A 16,760-nucleotide genomic window follows, 5' to 3' on the forward strand; every position below is an offset into this window, starting at 1 on the left:
TCCCAGCAGAACACTGAAATGTAAATTTGATTAAACTGGCAAGCGCTACAACTTATGACATTTCCCATAAAGATTTTTTATTTATTTATTTTTATTTTAGTTAAATTTGTTAGCACACAATATCGCTTTAGTTTTGGGGTTTGTTTCCATCAGCAGTCTAGTTTTTACACATATTTCACTTAAGTTAAATGTTTTTGTCAGACCCACTTTTAGTTTTTAGTTTTTACTCAACGTGATCAGACCTCATTATTTGATGCTGGTGACAGTCTGCCAATCCCCTCTTTTTCTCTGAAACTGGGTGATCTAAGATTTCTAGTAAGAGCATACGAAATGAGGGAGCAAATGTCACAGCAGATTCTGAGTACAGCCTTGGGGTTGTTACTTCACAGTCCACACACATGGTGCTTTGGACAAATTCCAGTTCAAATGAAATCAGGTCAGGATTTTCTCTCTTTCTCACTGGGAAACCCACTAAACCAGCAACAGAACTGGTCATAGCAGGGTAAACAAAAAAGAATCAAAAAAATCCCCAGGTTCAGAGAACTTGATGAGAAGCTGCAAAATTACCAAAAAGAAAAAAAGAAGATCTTTCTGAGTTAAGGTTTTAACAGAACGGGGTGCAGCATTAAGTGTTCAATAAGATGTACTGTTAAAGTTAATAAAATGTTTGCTCCCAAATCTCTGATCCTTACTAAAAGCTTTTAACATGTCATCAGTGGGATTATGCAATTACTCATCTGCAGAGGCCCCATCTACACGAACAGTACATCAGTAGCCAAATTCACACTACAGACAAACTTAACCAACAAGTTTAACAGGTCAGGAAATCACAGACTTAAAGGTCAAAAGCTATAAAGCGACAACTCCTACTGCAACAACAGAACACAATCATTCAGCCTGGTGTGTAATACAGCATAAATGCTTCTTCTTCCCAGCCAGACATCTAGCTACATAACTACACATGCAAAAAAGTACTGGAGGGTAAATTAAACACAGACCAAGATGATTATGTTAAACAAGCAACGCGTTGGTGACCCACTTAAATATGCACGGATGTGTCCCCGAGGCTGGCTGCTCTACACTAATGCACAAAGTGTGTCCAGCCTCCCAGACTACATGTTTTGTACCTAGACTTGGAAATATAGCTCCAAGTGGTAAGACGTGACACACACCAGGCAGAAAGTGAGATGTGTACTAGACACAAGCTCTTTCTGCTTGGACAGACTCAGAATTACTGAGATTTTCCGTCGATGTAAGGAAGGAAATAAGGAGCAACACATGTGTGAATGACTGTAAATGAGGATGCGAAAGGGAGGCTGTCAATGGACTGGACACATTTACCTTTACCACCTCTTCTCTGACCACTTATTCCGACTTTTGCCAGAAACCTTTTGTCAGAATAAGCTCAAGGAAGGCTTTAACTATGATCAGCCAGTTCGTGCTGTTTTGTAGTTGTTACATGCATAGGTTGCGCTCTATCCATTCAAGGAGCAGCTAACCTCCAGGAGTCTTATCACAGACATGGTTTCCCTCCATATCCACAAGTAAGTAGTCACTTTAAATATGTCAGTCTGCTGGATTATCGGAGAGCAAAGTGCTTCCCAGGGAAAGAGATAAGGAGGAACGGTTTAATGTATTATTTATCCAGGGCTTCCACGTGTGCTGTCTCTGGGATGGTCCAGGTTCAGCCCTCTGATTGGACACACCTTCTTCTCGGCTCACGCCTTCGCAGTTTCATCTCGACGGGGCGGAGCTTCGCAGCATCTACACCTCATGATTGGCTCAAAATGGGAGAATTTACTCCTTTTTCTCCCTGGGTTCGAGGAGCAGGTCGCGCGTTATAAATAGAGCCTCCAGCCGGACAAGCAAAATGAGCACCGACATCCGACAGACCCGCGTCCGGTCATCGCTTCATGATCTTAGTGAGAAGGATGTTGCAGCAAGCTCTTAGAGTATCCGGCCGGAGCGCCTCCCCACTGTTAAAGTGGATGGAGAGGTGGTCTGAGGGCGCAACAGCTGCAGCCGGTCCCGAGGGGACCAAGCGCCAGGAGGTAAGGACTCTGGACGACATGCCCGGCCCGTCGTTCGCCAGCTTCGCCTGGAACTTATTTGCCAAACGGGGTCTGTCACGACTGCACGAGTTACAAGTAAGATATGAAGTTCATTTTGCATCAAAACAACACAGCACTAAAATACATGTTTTTTGTGCACATGCTCTTTTTGCGCATTGGAAAATCGCATTTGACATGTATGGCCCCCACAAACAAGTGTAGTTTCCTGATCTAACAACGCCATCTGTGAAAAATCAAATAAATTGTTAATTCACTGGGCTCTTTAAAGTCAGTCTTCGAGCGTTTGTTTTGTGAGAGCCTCTCTATTTCCTATGTAAGTTGCAGTTATTCAACCATCATCTATCAACGTGTCACGTTGTGCACGTTAAGTGATGCATATTGAGTGAAAATTATCTAATCATTAGTGCAGCAAGAAAAACGCCTGTAGGAGTTTCTGCGCGAGCTTCATGTTGCAGCCTGCAGCTTTTTTTCTTTCTCTTTTTTCTTTTCTTTTCTTTTTTTTCACCGCCTTTGTCTTTTGTCTCAGCTGGAAGGTGTGCAGCGGTATGGCCCCATGTGGAAGGCGAGCTTCGGCCCCATCCTGACAGTTCATGTGGCCGATCCAGCGCTCATTGAGCAGGTGCTGAGGCAGGAGGGCCAGCACCCCATGCGCTCGGACCTGTCCTCCTGGAAGGACTACAGGAAGCTCAGAGGACATCACTGTGGACTTCTGACTTCGTGAGTAGGAGTCTGCTTCTTTGTCTATCACCCATGATAGTTTTCAAGTTTATTTTAACACTACACTCTTTGGGTAGAAGCAACAAGACAAAGTGGTACTTGGTTAGGGACCTTATTATTGGAAATGCGAAGACATTTAAAATAATAATTTAATAATCATGCATATTTGGGGCGTTCAGACATCATGTCATCCTTCTTGAAACTTTAATTCACTTATGTTTGAGATACGAAAGAGCAATGCTGTGAGGGAGTCTTTCAGTCACAGTCCAAGATTTTACCAAGTGTAACAATGAGAAGTCTAAAATAATTCACTCTGACTTCATGCCAAGTTTTAGTATCAACTTCTACTCTTCTACTTCTTTAGCTTCTTCCTAAATGTGAACAAAGTACAGCTGACAGAACCTCTTTACAGCAGCAGTTAAATAGTCTTGAAATCTTAAACAAGCTGAAGTGCACGGTTATGTGTCAGTGTTAATTGTGTCTGTGTTCACAGTGAGGGGGAGGAGTGGCAGGCAGTGAGAAGTCTCCTGGGGAAACACATGCTGCGGCCAAAGGCAGTGGAAGCCTACGATAAAACCCTGAACAGCGTCGTGAGTGACCTTGTTGCCAAACTTCGCCATTGCAGACGTCCTCATGGCCTCATCACTGACATCGCCAGCGAGTTCTACCGCTTTGGCCTCGAGGGTGAGATTTTAATGCGTCTTTATGCAGCAGGACTGTGCATCCGTACATCCATGACATCGTAAATATTAGTAATCAGGGCCAGTCGTAGACAGGAATATTCACTGACAATCCTTGACATTTTATGCTTTGACATCCACGTCAAAGCATGGCAGGCCCTAATATTTTCTATATTATCAAGCAAAGAACTGCTCTGAATGGCTTTAGCTGCAAAACGATCTAAAACCAGGTCTTGATTGGTTGTTTGTGTTAACTGTGTTGTGTTGACTTTGTGGTGTTAGTTTGGATTCAAATGAACCTTTAAACAAAATCAAAAAGCAGCAGACCAGCCGGGTCTACCAACATGTCCCAGGACCGTCAGTACAGTAAGCCTCTTGGTATCTGTCCCTCTTTGTCTCACCTCATTGTTTGTTTGTTTTCTCAACAGGTATTTCTTCGGTGCTGTTTGAATCCAGAATCGGATGCCTGGATCAGGTCGTTCCTGAAGAGACGGAGCGCTTTATCCAGTCAATTAACACCATGTTTGTGATGACGCTTCTCACCATGGCCATGCCAAGCTGGTTGCACCAGCTGTTCCCCAAACCCTGGAGTGTGTTCTGTCAGTGCTGGGACTACATGTTTGACTTTGGTAGGTTATTATTTTCCCTTATGCAACCTTTGAGTTTGGGGGGTTGTCTTAGAAAATGGCAGTCGAGAAAAATAGATGGAAAATGGAAAAATCAACAAACGGAGTATATTCTGTTTTTAAAAAAGATGTACCAGCAGAAACATCCAACAGATTATAGAGGATATTATAAAGAAGCTTTTTCTTAGTCATACTCAAAATGGAGATACCAAACACAACCACAGCAAACATGAAGGTGGCACATACTGCACATCTCTCCACACTGGATGTACTTAAGTCCTCACTTCTTGTTGGCTGTTGCTGGTATCCACTCAGCACTGTTTTTTTTCATGCCACTCAACTTTTACAGCACACTAAGACTTATGCAGATCTGGGACATCAAACATGTTTAAAATAATCACACTGGTCCAAGCTAGATCACGAAGCAGGAGATTAAAGTCTTTAACCCTCACGCACCACAAGATCATCTGCAGCGTCTTTAATGTCCATCGTGGAGTTAATGCGTGGTTTTAGGAAGAACTTGATCTCACTTTACAAAGAAAAGCTCAAGCCTCATCATGAGCATGTGAATGCATTTACAGTGCATGTACCACCTTTGTCATTGTGGTCTCTGTTCTGCCTGTAGCTAAGGGTCACATTGACCAACGTATGACGGCTGAAGCACAGAAGGTTGCTCGAGGAGAGAAGGTGGAGGGCCGTTACCTCACCTACTTCTTGTCCCGGACGGGGCTGCCCATGAAGACAGTCTACAGCAACATCACGGAGCTGCTTCTGGCAGGAGTTGACACTGTAAGAACAACTCCAATGATCTTCTTTGCTGGATCGTGCTTTTAAGTCCAGCTTGCATTTAAAACTGTCCTCTTCTGTGTTGCAGATCTCCAGCACTATGTCCTGGTCATTGTACGAGCTGTCCCGTCACCCGGACATGCAAGCTGCGATCCGGGAGGAGGTGCTGACTGTACTTGAGGGCCGAAAAATAGCAGAGGCTGCAGATGTGGCCCGCATGCCTCTCCTGAAGGCCACTGTCAAAGAAGTGCTCAGGTATGACTCAAGGTGTTTGAGATATTTTAAGCCATTTTCAATTTTTTAAATGTAATTTTGCTCACATTATTGAACCTTTTGCTTTTTAGGTTGTACCCCGTTATTCCTGCAAATGCCAGGGTCATTACAGAAAAAGACATCGAAGTTGGAGGCTACCTCATCCCTAAAAATGTGAGTCTTGACACCATTTATCCCCCAGAGTTTAATTCAAAGCTTTCAGTCTGGCACATATCTGATCGTAAAATCTTCTCCTCCAGACTCTGATTACTTTGTGCCACTTTGCAACGTCGCGAGATCCAGCCGTGTTTCCAAACCCAGATGATTTCCAACCCTCTCGATGGCTCAACAAGGACCAGAGTCATCACCCATATGCTTCGGTACCCTTCGGTGTAGGAAAGCGCAGCTGCATAGGTCGCCGTATCGCTGAGTTAGAGCTCTACCTTGCTCTGTCCAGGGTGAGATGGCTTGACTTTGTGTAATTGTTCATGAAACATACAGCATATATATGACATAAACTGGGAGAGGCTTGTCACAGTGAAACAAGTAACACACTCTGGAACATGCTACATGAACAGTTTATCTTAATTATTTAACAAGCAGTTGCTAAGTGTGTAGTTTAGTTTCCAACACGTCCTCTTGCCTCCCATTTCTTGAAAATATGTAAGAACCAAGAAGAAGGGGATTTAAGCAATTGTGCAAATCCACTTCCTAATTCATTAGTTTGATTACTTAATCCTGGGATTTCCCAGTTACTGCCCAGTGCTAGTTTTTCTCTTTTTTCCATTTCATTGGCGCTGTTCTTAATCGTCTTTCTTTCTGGTCTCATTAGATCCTGACAGAGTTCGACGTGAACCCGGACCCGGAAGGGGTGTCCGTGAAGCCCATGACAAGGACGCTTCTAGTTCCTGAAAATGTCATTAACCTCCAGTTTATTGAACGATGACCCACTCTCTTGACCTGATCAGTTGCGTTAATGTGAGTCCCTGGGCGGTAGGGAGAACTAGCAGGCGGCGTTATCACAGGAACTGCATGCCTGCTGACTTTGGCTGAAAGCAGCTGTTCAGTCAGAACCGACCTTCGACCTGCAGCATAACAAAGAACAAAGCCCTCCTCACCTGTGAACAAGTGCATTCGGGCTGACCTGATCCTTGTTGGAGGATGAATGTAAGGAAGGTGGGGGCTGATGCCTCATCACTGTGATTTTACACGTGAAACGTGAAATGATAAATTTACCAGTTTGTTTCTTTTCAAAAAGAACATTACCATTAAGTGCTTATTTGCACAGAGGCTAAGAGCGAACAAGGGATCTTCTCTTTACTTTTCAACAGATAGTCTTCAGATTATATTGTCAGTCTCTGTTTGTGCTTGAAATTGACAAAACATGGCAGCGTTTAAGCAGATTTTCCCTGAATCTGATAACCCCTTCTTAAATCGAATTTTGAAATGTGTGTACTATCAGCCATTTCCTGCGTGTCCTGATAGCACAAACATTTCATTTTCAAGAGCGTTTTTGTATATGTCCAGTACACTAAGAGGGCAGATTGCATGTCTCTCAGAGTCTGAGATATGCAGTGCACTTTAAATTATTCAAGAGTATCAGGAGAGACTCAGACTGGGACATGGAGCCGCTCTGTCTAATATCTCCATCATGAGTGTGCTGTTACAAAACAGATGAGCAGTAGTGTATGTGGCACAAAATGAATCATTTAGATACTTGATCCTAGAATATGTGATTGTATATAGGGAGAAGCACTTTCTTTTGACAGCAATGCCTCTGCCCATTTCAGTAACCACTGCATCAGTGAGCTCAGTCTATGATAGGAACATCCAGCAGTTTAGCTTTCTGTATGGATTTACCAATTTACCATGGATAACTCCAGTTAAGATCTTGAAACCAATTTGTGTCATGCCCCAACAGACATGTTTGAATATCTTTAAGGCAAATTTATTTGTTTTAATCCAACCAAATGCCACTACTCAACAAGTATGTGGTTGTAGCATAATGTGCGTAAGTGTCCATTATTACAGTATGCCTATATAAGCTGTGATCAAAATTTAAAACAGAAATGGTCCCAGATACATTCCTTGAGGTATACCACTTAAAAATAAAATAAACTTCAACTGAGAAAAGCTACAAGTATAAAAGAGCCACTGTCATCTAGAAGAAGGATAACTCTTTATCCGTGTAGTCATAGGTGTAATAAAATGAAAATAAATAATATGAGACATAATATGTGACACATAAATCATCACACAGCCTTGCTAGATGTGCTGTTAGGAAGGTACCTTACTATTTTTAAACAATGATTTTTTCACCTCCTCCATAGTGTGGTATATACTACACATAGCAGAAACCTGTTAAATATGTGACTATGTCTAGCACTTCCGTCATATTCAGGAAAAGGCTGGAGCTGCATCTCACTTCACATGTGTTGGTACCTCAAGGATTGGTTGAAAACATTTGATTCCACTAAAAAAATGTCAATATTTATACGGTGCTTATGGGAGAAACTTTTAGTGATGGGTACTATTAAAAAAGGCAGCTGTTGAAATTATTCCTGTGTAGGAACATAATGCCACTAAAATCCCAAACTCTGCACTCAGGCTTTGTAAATCTGTCTATATTGTTTTTTGTTTGTTTGTTTTTGTCTTAATAATTTTTTCCATTTAAACCTAGTATGAGTAATATTACATCATTTTGTAAATAATATGCTTTAGGATATGAACATTGTATTTATTTCTAATTTAACACCTTTTGAAACTGTTACTGTAAATGTCAATAAAAGGTTTCCAGTTGGATCTTGGTTTAGTTGTTCATTTTACATGCAACAATAATATCACCTGTTTCTTAATTGGATGCTTTCTTGTATTGTTGTTAGAGAAAGAATCCCCTCTGTCACTATTTACTGTAAATCTCTTTTAACACCATCAGCAGATTAAGTCTTAAGCCGATCAAACATGTATTAGTTTGACACCAGTGAACAAGCAATTGCCACATACATTAAATGTTTACACATAATACAGCTGTCCATATCAGACCTTAAAATATTTATTGGAGCAGTCACATTTAAAGACCATAAAAAATCAATATTTTTAGAGAGTATTGTCAAATACTGGATTCACCTAAGAGCACTGGAAATACCATAAAACCATAATGGAAACCTTTTAGATTCCTAGTGGGAAAAGAAAAAGCAACAAATGAGGTGTGGTCCACTGAACAAAAAATGCAATAAATTCTAAAATTAAGGTGGCTAGAAAAAGTTGGTTTCCTTTTCCTGTGGGGGCCCCTTTGGCATTGCATGATGCTGGGTGTGGTTCCTGGATTATGGGAAGTTAAGAAGATAAATAAAGTTGAATTTAAACTAATAAATGATGTAATAAATCAATAAAATGTATGTTTTACATTTTGTGCATGGATGGGTTTGCAAATATGGCTAGTTGTAGATGTCCATAAAACGACTAAAAAAAAAGCACAAATTTAAAACGTATTAACTCTAGACAGATGGATAGATATCTTTATTGTCTTTATTGTCAAACCGACTAGATCCCCAGGGTCCAAAACCAAGGTACTGTGAAGATGTAAATAATAATAATCAGACTGGAGACAGAGCTGAAGGTTGTACTAATATACTTAAAAGTTAAAATTGACTTTTAAAAAAAGATATATATTTACTCTATGGTGTCTGTTGAAAAAGTGAAAAAGAAGAAGAAGAAGAAGAAGAAGAAGAATTTAGACTCAAAAATATTTTCGATGGTGTGACTTTCTTGCTGAAGCAAGCACAGGTGATCCGTGTCCATATTGTTTCGGACCAGAAGGTGGCGGTAATGCTCCGTTAAGCTGTTGGCCACCCGCGATTAATCTACACCGGAAGAAAACAACAGAGCGGCTATGCTAACACGGTAGACGTCATTTGAGTGAGTTAGCCATGTAGCCGAGACTGCTACTTAATAGTAAAAGACATAAATAAAATACGCAAGCTCTATTTATCAACTCAAATACAAGCACGACAGAAGATAGTGAAGAAAGGTGAGTCGCAACCCACCGTAACTGTCTGTATTAGCCTTTTAATTAACCAACGTAAATTGTCGCATGAACGCTATGTTAGCTAAGGTAATGCTAGTTAGCAACACAAAACCAGCATTGTTGTGATTAAATTATGCTTTCTAAACGGACTGAAGCGCAGTATTGTCCAAGCTTATGACCCTGGCCCTCACTGTTATTAATTTCTTTCTTAATACTGAATATTGAAGGCGGAAGGGCAGGGCCTCTAGCTAACATTTCATGTAAACAAAGACTTCAGTTGGCTAAATCATCAGTGTATTGCCAAGACTCGCCAAACCGGAAACACGGCTTCTTGAAAATGGATCTATGGGCTGTAAAGTAAAATTTGGAATAATATCTAACACGCATTCCATTCGCCTGGTAAACATTTCACTCTACTGTATGTATGGCGTCATTTTAGTTAGTTTATTTGATGATCTTCGCTAACTAATGTAGAGATTAGATTAGATAAAATTAGATTAGATTAGAATGGATTCAACTTTGTTGTCATTACACATGTACAGGTACAGAGCAACGCAATTTAGCATCTAACCAGAAGTGCTATAGCAGTAAGTGCATGTAGTATAAATAGTGTATATAAGCGGTATGGACAATATTTAAAGATGAAACCCATGTACATGTGAGACCTTATATACAGGAAAGTGAGCAAGATATACACAATGATTGATTGAGCTACTATGAAAATGTTATACAGATGGATTTGTGCGGTAAATTTAAATAGACTATAAACAGGAACATCGTTTATATTAGAAAAAAATGGCGGATGATAAATTAGGCAATACAAAATACAGATAAGAGAACATTAAATAATGCATAAATAATAAGCAGTAGCTACATGATCTTACTAAACTAGTGCAATATTCAGTACATAGAACTGTGTTTAGTTTCATTTACATGTTTCCTGTAAAGGTGAACACAGAGAGACGTATTTCTGAGTAGTTCCTGTCAATCCTGTCAAAGTTGTTTGGATGGAATGCACACAAACTTGTACTGACACCTGGCCTGTCAAAGAGATGAAGTTTTCATTGTTTTGAAGTTGTGATATGGGTTTAATAGTTTTCTGATGTGTTTCCTGAGCAGATGCAGGCAGGTGACTCTATAGTGGGTGCGACAATGGGAGGAGCTGGTGCTCAAAGTCGATCAGAGGATGAAGAGTCACTTGTTGTCAAAGATGTGAAAAGGACAGCAACGCAAGCATTTGGCAGTGGTGTTCCCAAACGCAGAAGTTCATCCAGGTTTGATATACAATATACTCTTGATTACCTTTTATATAGAACTTTTCTCTCAGTCAATTACACACACAGTAACAGTTTTTTTTTCTTCGCTTGAGGTTACATCAAATACCAGTTTCTTAAAATTAATGACTTGTTTATGTCCTTAGGTCAATAAAGAGAAAGAAGTTTGATGATGAGCTAGTGGAGAGCAGTCTTGTGAAGTCGTCCACTCGAGTCAAAGGCCCTCCCGTCATAGAGCCTGTCCGCTGTTCAGGAAGTGAACCTTCATCTAGTGAGAAAAAAAAGGTACGTAAGACATTACAAATCCTCAGAAAATCTCATGGTAAAGTTGATGGGGGTTTACATCTGTAATTGAATTGTAATTGAATTTCCTGATATCAGTATCGATATCAGGAAATTATAACATAATTCCATTAAGTCCGATATCATGGCTTATTGGCACAATAACCTATAATATTTTTGTCAGCACTGAGTCGACGTTTTGATCAAACGCTCCCTCTCCTACATGAGACCTGCACGGCCTGCAGTGAATGATGCGTAAAGTGGCGTCAGTATAATCGTAAAAACTACCTTCTGACTGAAAAAATGCATTACTCCCTCATGTCAGAAAACAACTTGTCAACTTTGTCATAATTTTGGTAGTATTTGACTGATATTAACGTCTTATCCACAGTATTTTACTCATTGCCCTGGATGTTACACATAAATCATAGAAAGGTGAACATAAAAAGGTCGGGGAAACGACTTGCAAACTGGGAAAAGGGGAATTTCCATCACCACTTGAATGCATCACAACGTGCATATGTTTGTAAATATACAAGATGGCGGCAGTAGTGTGGGAGTTTTTTAAAGTTAAAGTAAAGAAGACAGTTCACTGGCTGAGTGCAATAAATGTTTAAAGAAAATACCACAGTGAGGGAGAAATAGCATAGAAATGTTGGATTCTAACTTGTGTCAGTGCGCTTTTTCACTTTATTTACTTTTAAACCTTACTTTTAAAGCCTTTATTTTGTGATGTTCTTTTAAAATATCAAATAGTTTTGTTTGACCTTGACCTTTCAGCAAATGTTGGCTTGCTAATAGTTTTTCATCTGAAAAAATAAATATGTTCATTTTAAGAGTCAAAACTGTTTGCTCATTAGTCTTTCTTATCGCCAGGTATGTTATTGGTTATTGTGTCGGCCTTTGGAAGCAGAAAGTTAGCGGTTAGCGGTATCGGTTTGAAAAAAAGTTATTGTACATCCCTAATCTGCAATCCTTTATTTGTCTCTGTCAGGTGACGAAATCAGGACCTGCTCTGACACCACCTCTCACAATGGTGATAAACCCTGCACCTATGACCAAAAGAGTGAAGAAGAGCAAGCAGCCTTTACATATTACTAAAGACTTGGGGCGATGGAAACCTACAGATGACCTGCTGCTAATAAACGCAGTGTTGCAGGTGAGCAGTACAATGAATTAATTGTCAGAATGGTTGGACATTGCTCTGAATTAATGTATTTGTTTGTGCAGTTGGTGATCTAGTGAGGTATAAGTGTAGATAGCACACATCATTAACACTGTGTGTTATTCTGTATTTGTCCTCAGACTACTGACCTAACCTCTGTTCATCTGGGGGTGAAGTTTAGTTGTCGTTTCACTTTGCGTGAAATTAAAGAGAGGTGGTATGCTTTGCTGTACGACCCAGTCATCTCAAAGTAAGAGACTAACCACATTAAAACACCCTGTCCTTCATATTTCTACATTTATCTTCCTGTTTTGATGTTTCCTCTTGAATTTTCTTTTGAGCATGTTCCTGCTTTTGTCCTTTGTTTAGGCTGGCATGGCAGGCCATGCGGCAGCTTCACCCTGAAGCAATTGCAGCAATCCAAAGCAAAGCGCTCTTCAGTCAGGCTGAGGAGGTACTGTTGGGCAAAATTGGTTCGGTAAGTGAGATAAATACTTAAGTAATGGCCCATAGGAGGATGTAACAGTCAAGGTCCATCTTTAATACCTGAAACACTGCGACATTGTTACTACAGAAAGTTGCAGGAAAAAATAATTCACTCAGTACAATTGGCTTGTTTCATTGGGGGGGTTTAGAGTAAGTAACATTTGACTGTTGTATTCATATTAGAATTTCTCTTGTAAACAGAGTAGTCAACCCAAACTGGACGTGTTCCAGGAGCTTTTGAGCAAACACCCGGGCATCTTTCACCCATCTCGAACTCCCAAGAGCCTGCTGGTGCACTGGCAGCTGCTAAAGCAGTACTACCTACTGGATGACCAGAGTGGTGAGTGGAGAGAATTCAAATTACAGAGCTTTTAATAACAGAGTTTTTGTGTTTTTATTGCATCTGATAGCAAGTGGTTATAGAGACAGTGTAATTTTAAAGAGTATAAGATTGTTGTGAAATGACACTTAAGCCACTCATGAGGAAATTTAGCGTGATGTTCCAAAAGAAAACAGAATGTAATAGAATAAAACAAACTTGCCATATGCTATGATAAGGAGTCGGGTGTATCAGGCATAATGTGCATAATTGGTGAATAATAACAATAATAATATCCATTCACTAGTGTTGATAATGTGTTGCAGTTCAGCCCCTCCCTAAAGGCGACCAAGTCCTCAACTTCTCTGATGCTGAGCAGATGGTTGATGATGTCAAGTTAAAGTAAATTGATTATTGATCACATTTTAGTGTTATTATTATTGTATGTCTATGAATTTTGTAGCACTGATCCAGTTTCTTTTCAAACAGGGAGAGCAGAGATGAGGTGTTGGAACATGGTAAGAAACTTTTTTATGAATACAAACATACGTGTGTGTGTGTGTGTGTGTGTGTGTGTGTGTGTGTGTGTGTGTGTGTGTGTGTGTGTGTACACACATATATATAGTAATTTGTGATTTTAATAGATTTGTTTTCTTGGTGTAAGAGTTAAGTGTGCATGTGCTGCTTCTGTTTACATGTCCCTTAACTTACCATTGCAACTGACTAAGAGTTGAAACAATCTCAGATTATGGAAATGTCAACTCCTTACAGTTAAAAAATCTCCCATTGCTGTTTTCTTTTCAGAGCTGATGATTTCAGATCGTCACCAGAAAAGAGAGATCAGACAGCTGGAGCAGGAGTTGCCCCGTTGGCAGGTTCTTGTGGACAGTATTACAGGTATATAATACACTTTTACTCCTCAAGGACAAGGAAACAAAACATTTTATGTGCATTTTTTTTGAGAAATCCAGATTATATTCATTGCTGTTTCTTCCCAGGGATGAGCATGCCCGACTTTGACAACCAGACACTGGCAGCATTACGAGGACGAATGGTACGCTACCTCATGAGGTCACGAGAGGTAAGTAACCATGGTTATAGATAAAACAGTGCTCAAGGTGTCATGTATTAAAATGGAAGGAAGGAGTAAAAGGAATTTCTTATCTCTGAGGATATATTTTGAATTTGAAACTAAACATATTTTCATTCATGTTTTGCACAGATTACTTTGGGAAGAGCGACCAAGGACAAACAGATAGATGTAGATCTTTCACTAGAGGGACCTGCCTGGAAAATATCAAGAAAACAAGGTGATTTAACTCTTAAATCATTTGTCATCACTCATTGAGGATGGAAACAGCTGTGAAACAGTGAAATATTGACACAAAGATTTGAATGGAACATGTTGTTATTAGCTAAAATTGTCTTTTAGGGTTCACAAACTCATTTTGGTTTAGGTTTAATTTTTAACCGGAGGTTAAGCTTTAAGTTATGATCCTGCTTAAATACACTCGTAATTATCAGATGGTTATTTTTTTATGTATCTGATGTTTACCATTTGTGCTGACAGGAATTATTAAACTAAAAAACAATGGAGACTTCTTCATCGCTAATGAGGGCAGACGACCCATCTACATAGATGGCAGACCGGTCCTGTCGGGAAACAAGTGGAAATTAAACAACAACTCAGTAGTGGAGGTGGGTTTGTGTGGAGGGTGTCAATCAATGAACGATTTAAATAAAAAAGCTGCGACAAATATTTCAGTGATGCTGAGTGACAAATGTCCCTATCTGCCTCTGTCTCTTCAGATTGCAGGTCTTCGCTTTGTGTTTCTAATTAACCTGGAACTCATCTCACTAATAAAAGCTGAAGCAGCCAAGATGACGCAGCAGTAAATGCCAGACACCCAGCAGGAGAACGGGTCCATGCCAGTCACGTGGATCCCCACCAGTGCTACAAAGAATCAGACTGACAATGGCCTTTGTTACCCATTCACCTGAAATGTGAATTTCAAACAGACTGCAGCAAAATAACAGGTTTTACTTGCCGTGTGGATATTTTCATGTTGTAATGTTGACACACTCACAGTTGTTTTTTCCAGTTTTTCCAAATACATTGTATTTAAATTGTGTAGTAAAGCTTTTTCAGCATATTAAACTTGTATACACTCATCCTAGTGTTTTCTGCAGTTCAATTCTCTCTGAGTCTGTTGATACTTTTACATATTAACATGCGCAAATGTGCAAGGACAAACTCAAATCTTCAATTTGGGTTGAATGTTTCCATCTATTTAGCAAGAAAGTATTTAGTTATTTCGGATTTTTAAAATGTCTTTCTAGCTGATTTATCTGTTATATAGGAAAACAGATTCACAAACAGTACACAGAGATATTGCAAGTGAAAGTACTTGGTGCCTGGGCACTGACTTTCTTCACAGTGTACATGAGGATTTAAAGGATCAACATAATGACATGGTTCTGCAGACTGTCATAAAGTATGCACTGAATTGAGCTGAAGGACTTATTGCTCAGTTTTGTCCTGTGTTGATTTTTAAAGTAATCTCAAAGAACTTGAAAATTCATGTCAAAGTATTAGCATTATAGTATACAGTACAGTATATGTAAACAACAAAACCCAAATTGGAGGCAATGTGTTTTTGACTTTACACAATTTGCCAGTAGAGGGCCATAGAGAGCTAAGGAGTGTGTCACTGTTTCTAAATTCTATTACATGTGTGGATACAGGATATACAGGAGTGGTTGAATTAAATATTATATAGTGTCAATAATCAAATCCAAAAAATGCTGTAGACCTGAAACCATCAAAACAATTACTACTGAACAGTGAAGACAGAAAAAAGCAGAGCACAGCCCATGCTGGTGTGTAAACATGCATTAAGCATATTGTAGGTGATTAATTAATGCTTAATTTACTGCATAAAAATATTGTACAGTTGTTATATTATTCAATGGATTGTGTGTGTTTTTTCAAGTCCTCATTTGCTGTAAAGTTACAGATGCCAGATACAGATATAGTCAGAAATTCACATACACCTTAAACAAACAGATTTATAAGCTTTTGAAAATCCTGACAATGAATACTAGTAAATAAATATTCCCTGTCTTAGTTCAGTCAGGATCACTACTTGAAATCTCAGAACAAAAGCAGAGAGGACATTTTTTCATTTTTCTTCACATTTTTTTAGCGGGTTAAACATTTACAAACACATAGTACTTGATAGCAGTGGCTTTGTTTAAGTTGAGTCGAACTATTCAATCTTCTTGCAACCTGCAGAAGTTATAGCTCATTCCTCCTGACTGAACTAGTGTATAATGGTTGAGGTTTGTAGGTGTCCTTGCTTGCACACTCATTTTAGACTGAGATCAGAACAATTTCTCACTTTAACTTTTTATTATTCAGTTCAAACATAATTAATTTATAAAAACACTAATAATTTTATAATTATCAAGTCAAAATACACTACCAGTCACCTTCTCATTTAATTCAGGTACCTTTGACTTGTAGTGTGTATTTTAAACTGCTATTTCCATTCTTGGATTGTGATTCAAATTCTATGAAATTTGGACTACATGTAGAGACTATACAGACTATAGTTTGCATCAAACCGCCATAGGATCTATACAGTTCCAGCATACTACACACAATGGGCATACCATTACTGTTAAACTAATATTTATTGAAGGTGTGTGTAAAGTTTGAGTGATAATAATACATAACAATGTCCCAAGTCTGACCCCCACACACAAGCTTATGCTGTTTTACCTGTAAAAATGTTTCAATGAACAACAAGATGTTGTGGTCCATTCACAAAGTGTACTTCATTGACCTGAAGGTGTCAGGGAGATTCTTGAACACACGTAAGACCTGGTTTACTTCATATAAACAGACAGCAGTCTAGTGAATCTGCTGTTGCCATATCAACTCAGCCCCCTGTCCTGTTTTGACTGGATTCCTCAAATGTGGCACAGCTCACCTTGGCTAAATTTAAACAGGGTAAACATTCGGCCACATTTTACGCAACTGTGGTCATATTTGCACACACACCGACCTAC

General features: G+C 39.4%; 2 protein-coding genes across 3 annotated transcripts; both read left to right on the forward strand.

Moving 5' to 3' along the window:
- Nucleotides 1-1,848: 1,848 nt before the first annotated feature.
- LOC125007137 (25-hydroxyvitamin D-1 alpha hydroxylase, mitochondrial) lies at nucleotides 1,849-7,935 on the forward strand. Its single transcript, XM_047583745.1, has 9 exons — nucleotides 1,849-2,147; nucleotides 2,599-2,789; nucleotides 3,283-3,473; nucleotides 3,898-4,098; nucleotides 4,721-4,884; nucleotides 4,970-5,136; nucleotides 5,226-5,307; nucleotides 5,394-5,591; nucleotides 5,966-7,935. The coding sequence occupies exons 1-9, from the start codon at nucleotides 1,914-1,916 to the stop codon at nucleotides 6,077-6,079; spliced, it is 1,542 nt and encodes a 513-aa protein (XP_047439701.1). The 5' UTR covers nucleotides 1,849-1,913; the 3' UTR covers nucleotides 6,080-7,935.
- Nucleotides 7,936-8,994: 1,059 nt separating this feature from the next.
- mcrs1 (microspherule protein 1) lies at nucleotides 8,995-14,858 on the forward strand. 2 transcript variants are annotated; one of them, XM_047583746.1, is made up of 14 exons: nucleotides 8,995-9,163; nucleotides 10,280-10,434; nucleotides 10,581-10,719; nucleotides 11,711-11,875; nucleotides 12,022-12,131; nucleotides 12,251-12,359; nucleotides 12,569-12,707; nucleotides 13,013-13,088; nucleotides 13,176-13,204; nucleotides 13,491-13,583; nucleotides 13,685-13,767; nucleotides 13,909-13,996; nucleotides 14,257-14,384; nucleotides 14,496-14,858. In XM_047583746.1, exons 2-14 carry the CDS (start codon nucleotides 10,280-10,282, stop codon nucleotides 14,580-14,582), a joined length of 1,401 nt encoding a protein of 466 aa, XP_047439702.1. In that variant the 5' UTR covers nucleotides 8,995-9,163; the 3' UTR covers nucleotides 14,583-14,858. The 2 variants fall into 2 exon arrangements, with proteins under 2 accessions (XP_047439702.1, XP_047439703.1); XM_047583747.1 differs by lacking the exons at nucleotides 8,995-9,163; nucleotides 10,280-10,434 and having other exon boundaries at nucleotides 10,581-10,718; nucleotides 11,709-11,875.
- Nucleotides 14,859-16,760: the final 1,902 nt, after the last annotated feature.

Source organism: Mugil cephalus, chromosome 4 (assembly GCF_022458985.1).
Source record: "Mugil cephalus isolate CIBA_MC_2020 chromosome 4, CIBA_Mcephalus_1.1, whole genome shotgun sequence".
NCBI classification, from domain to species: Eukaryota; Metazoa; Chordata; class Actinopteri; order Mugiliformes; family Mugilidae; genus Mugil; species Mugil cephalus.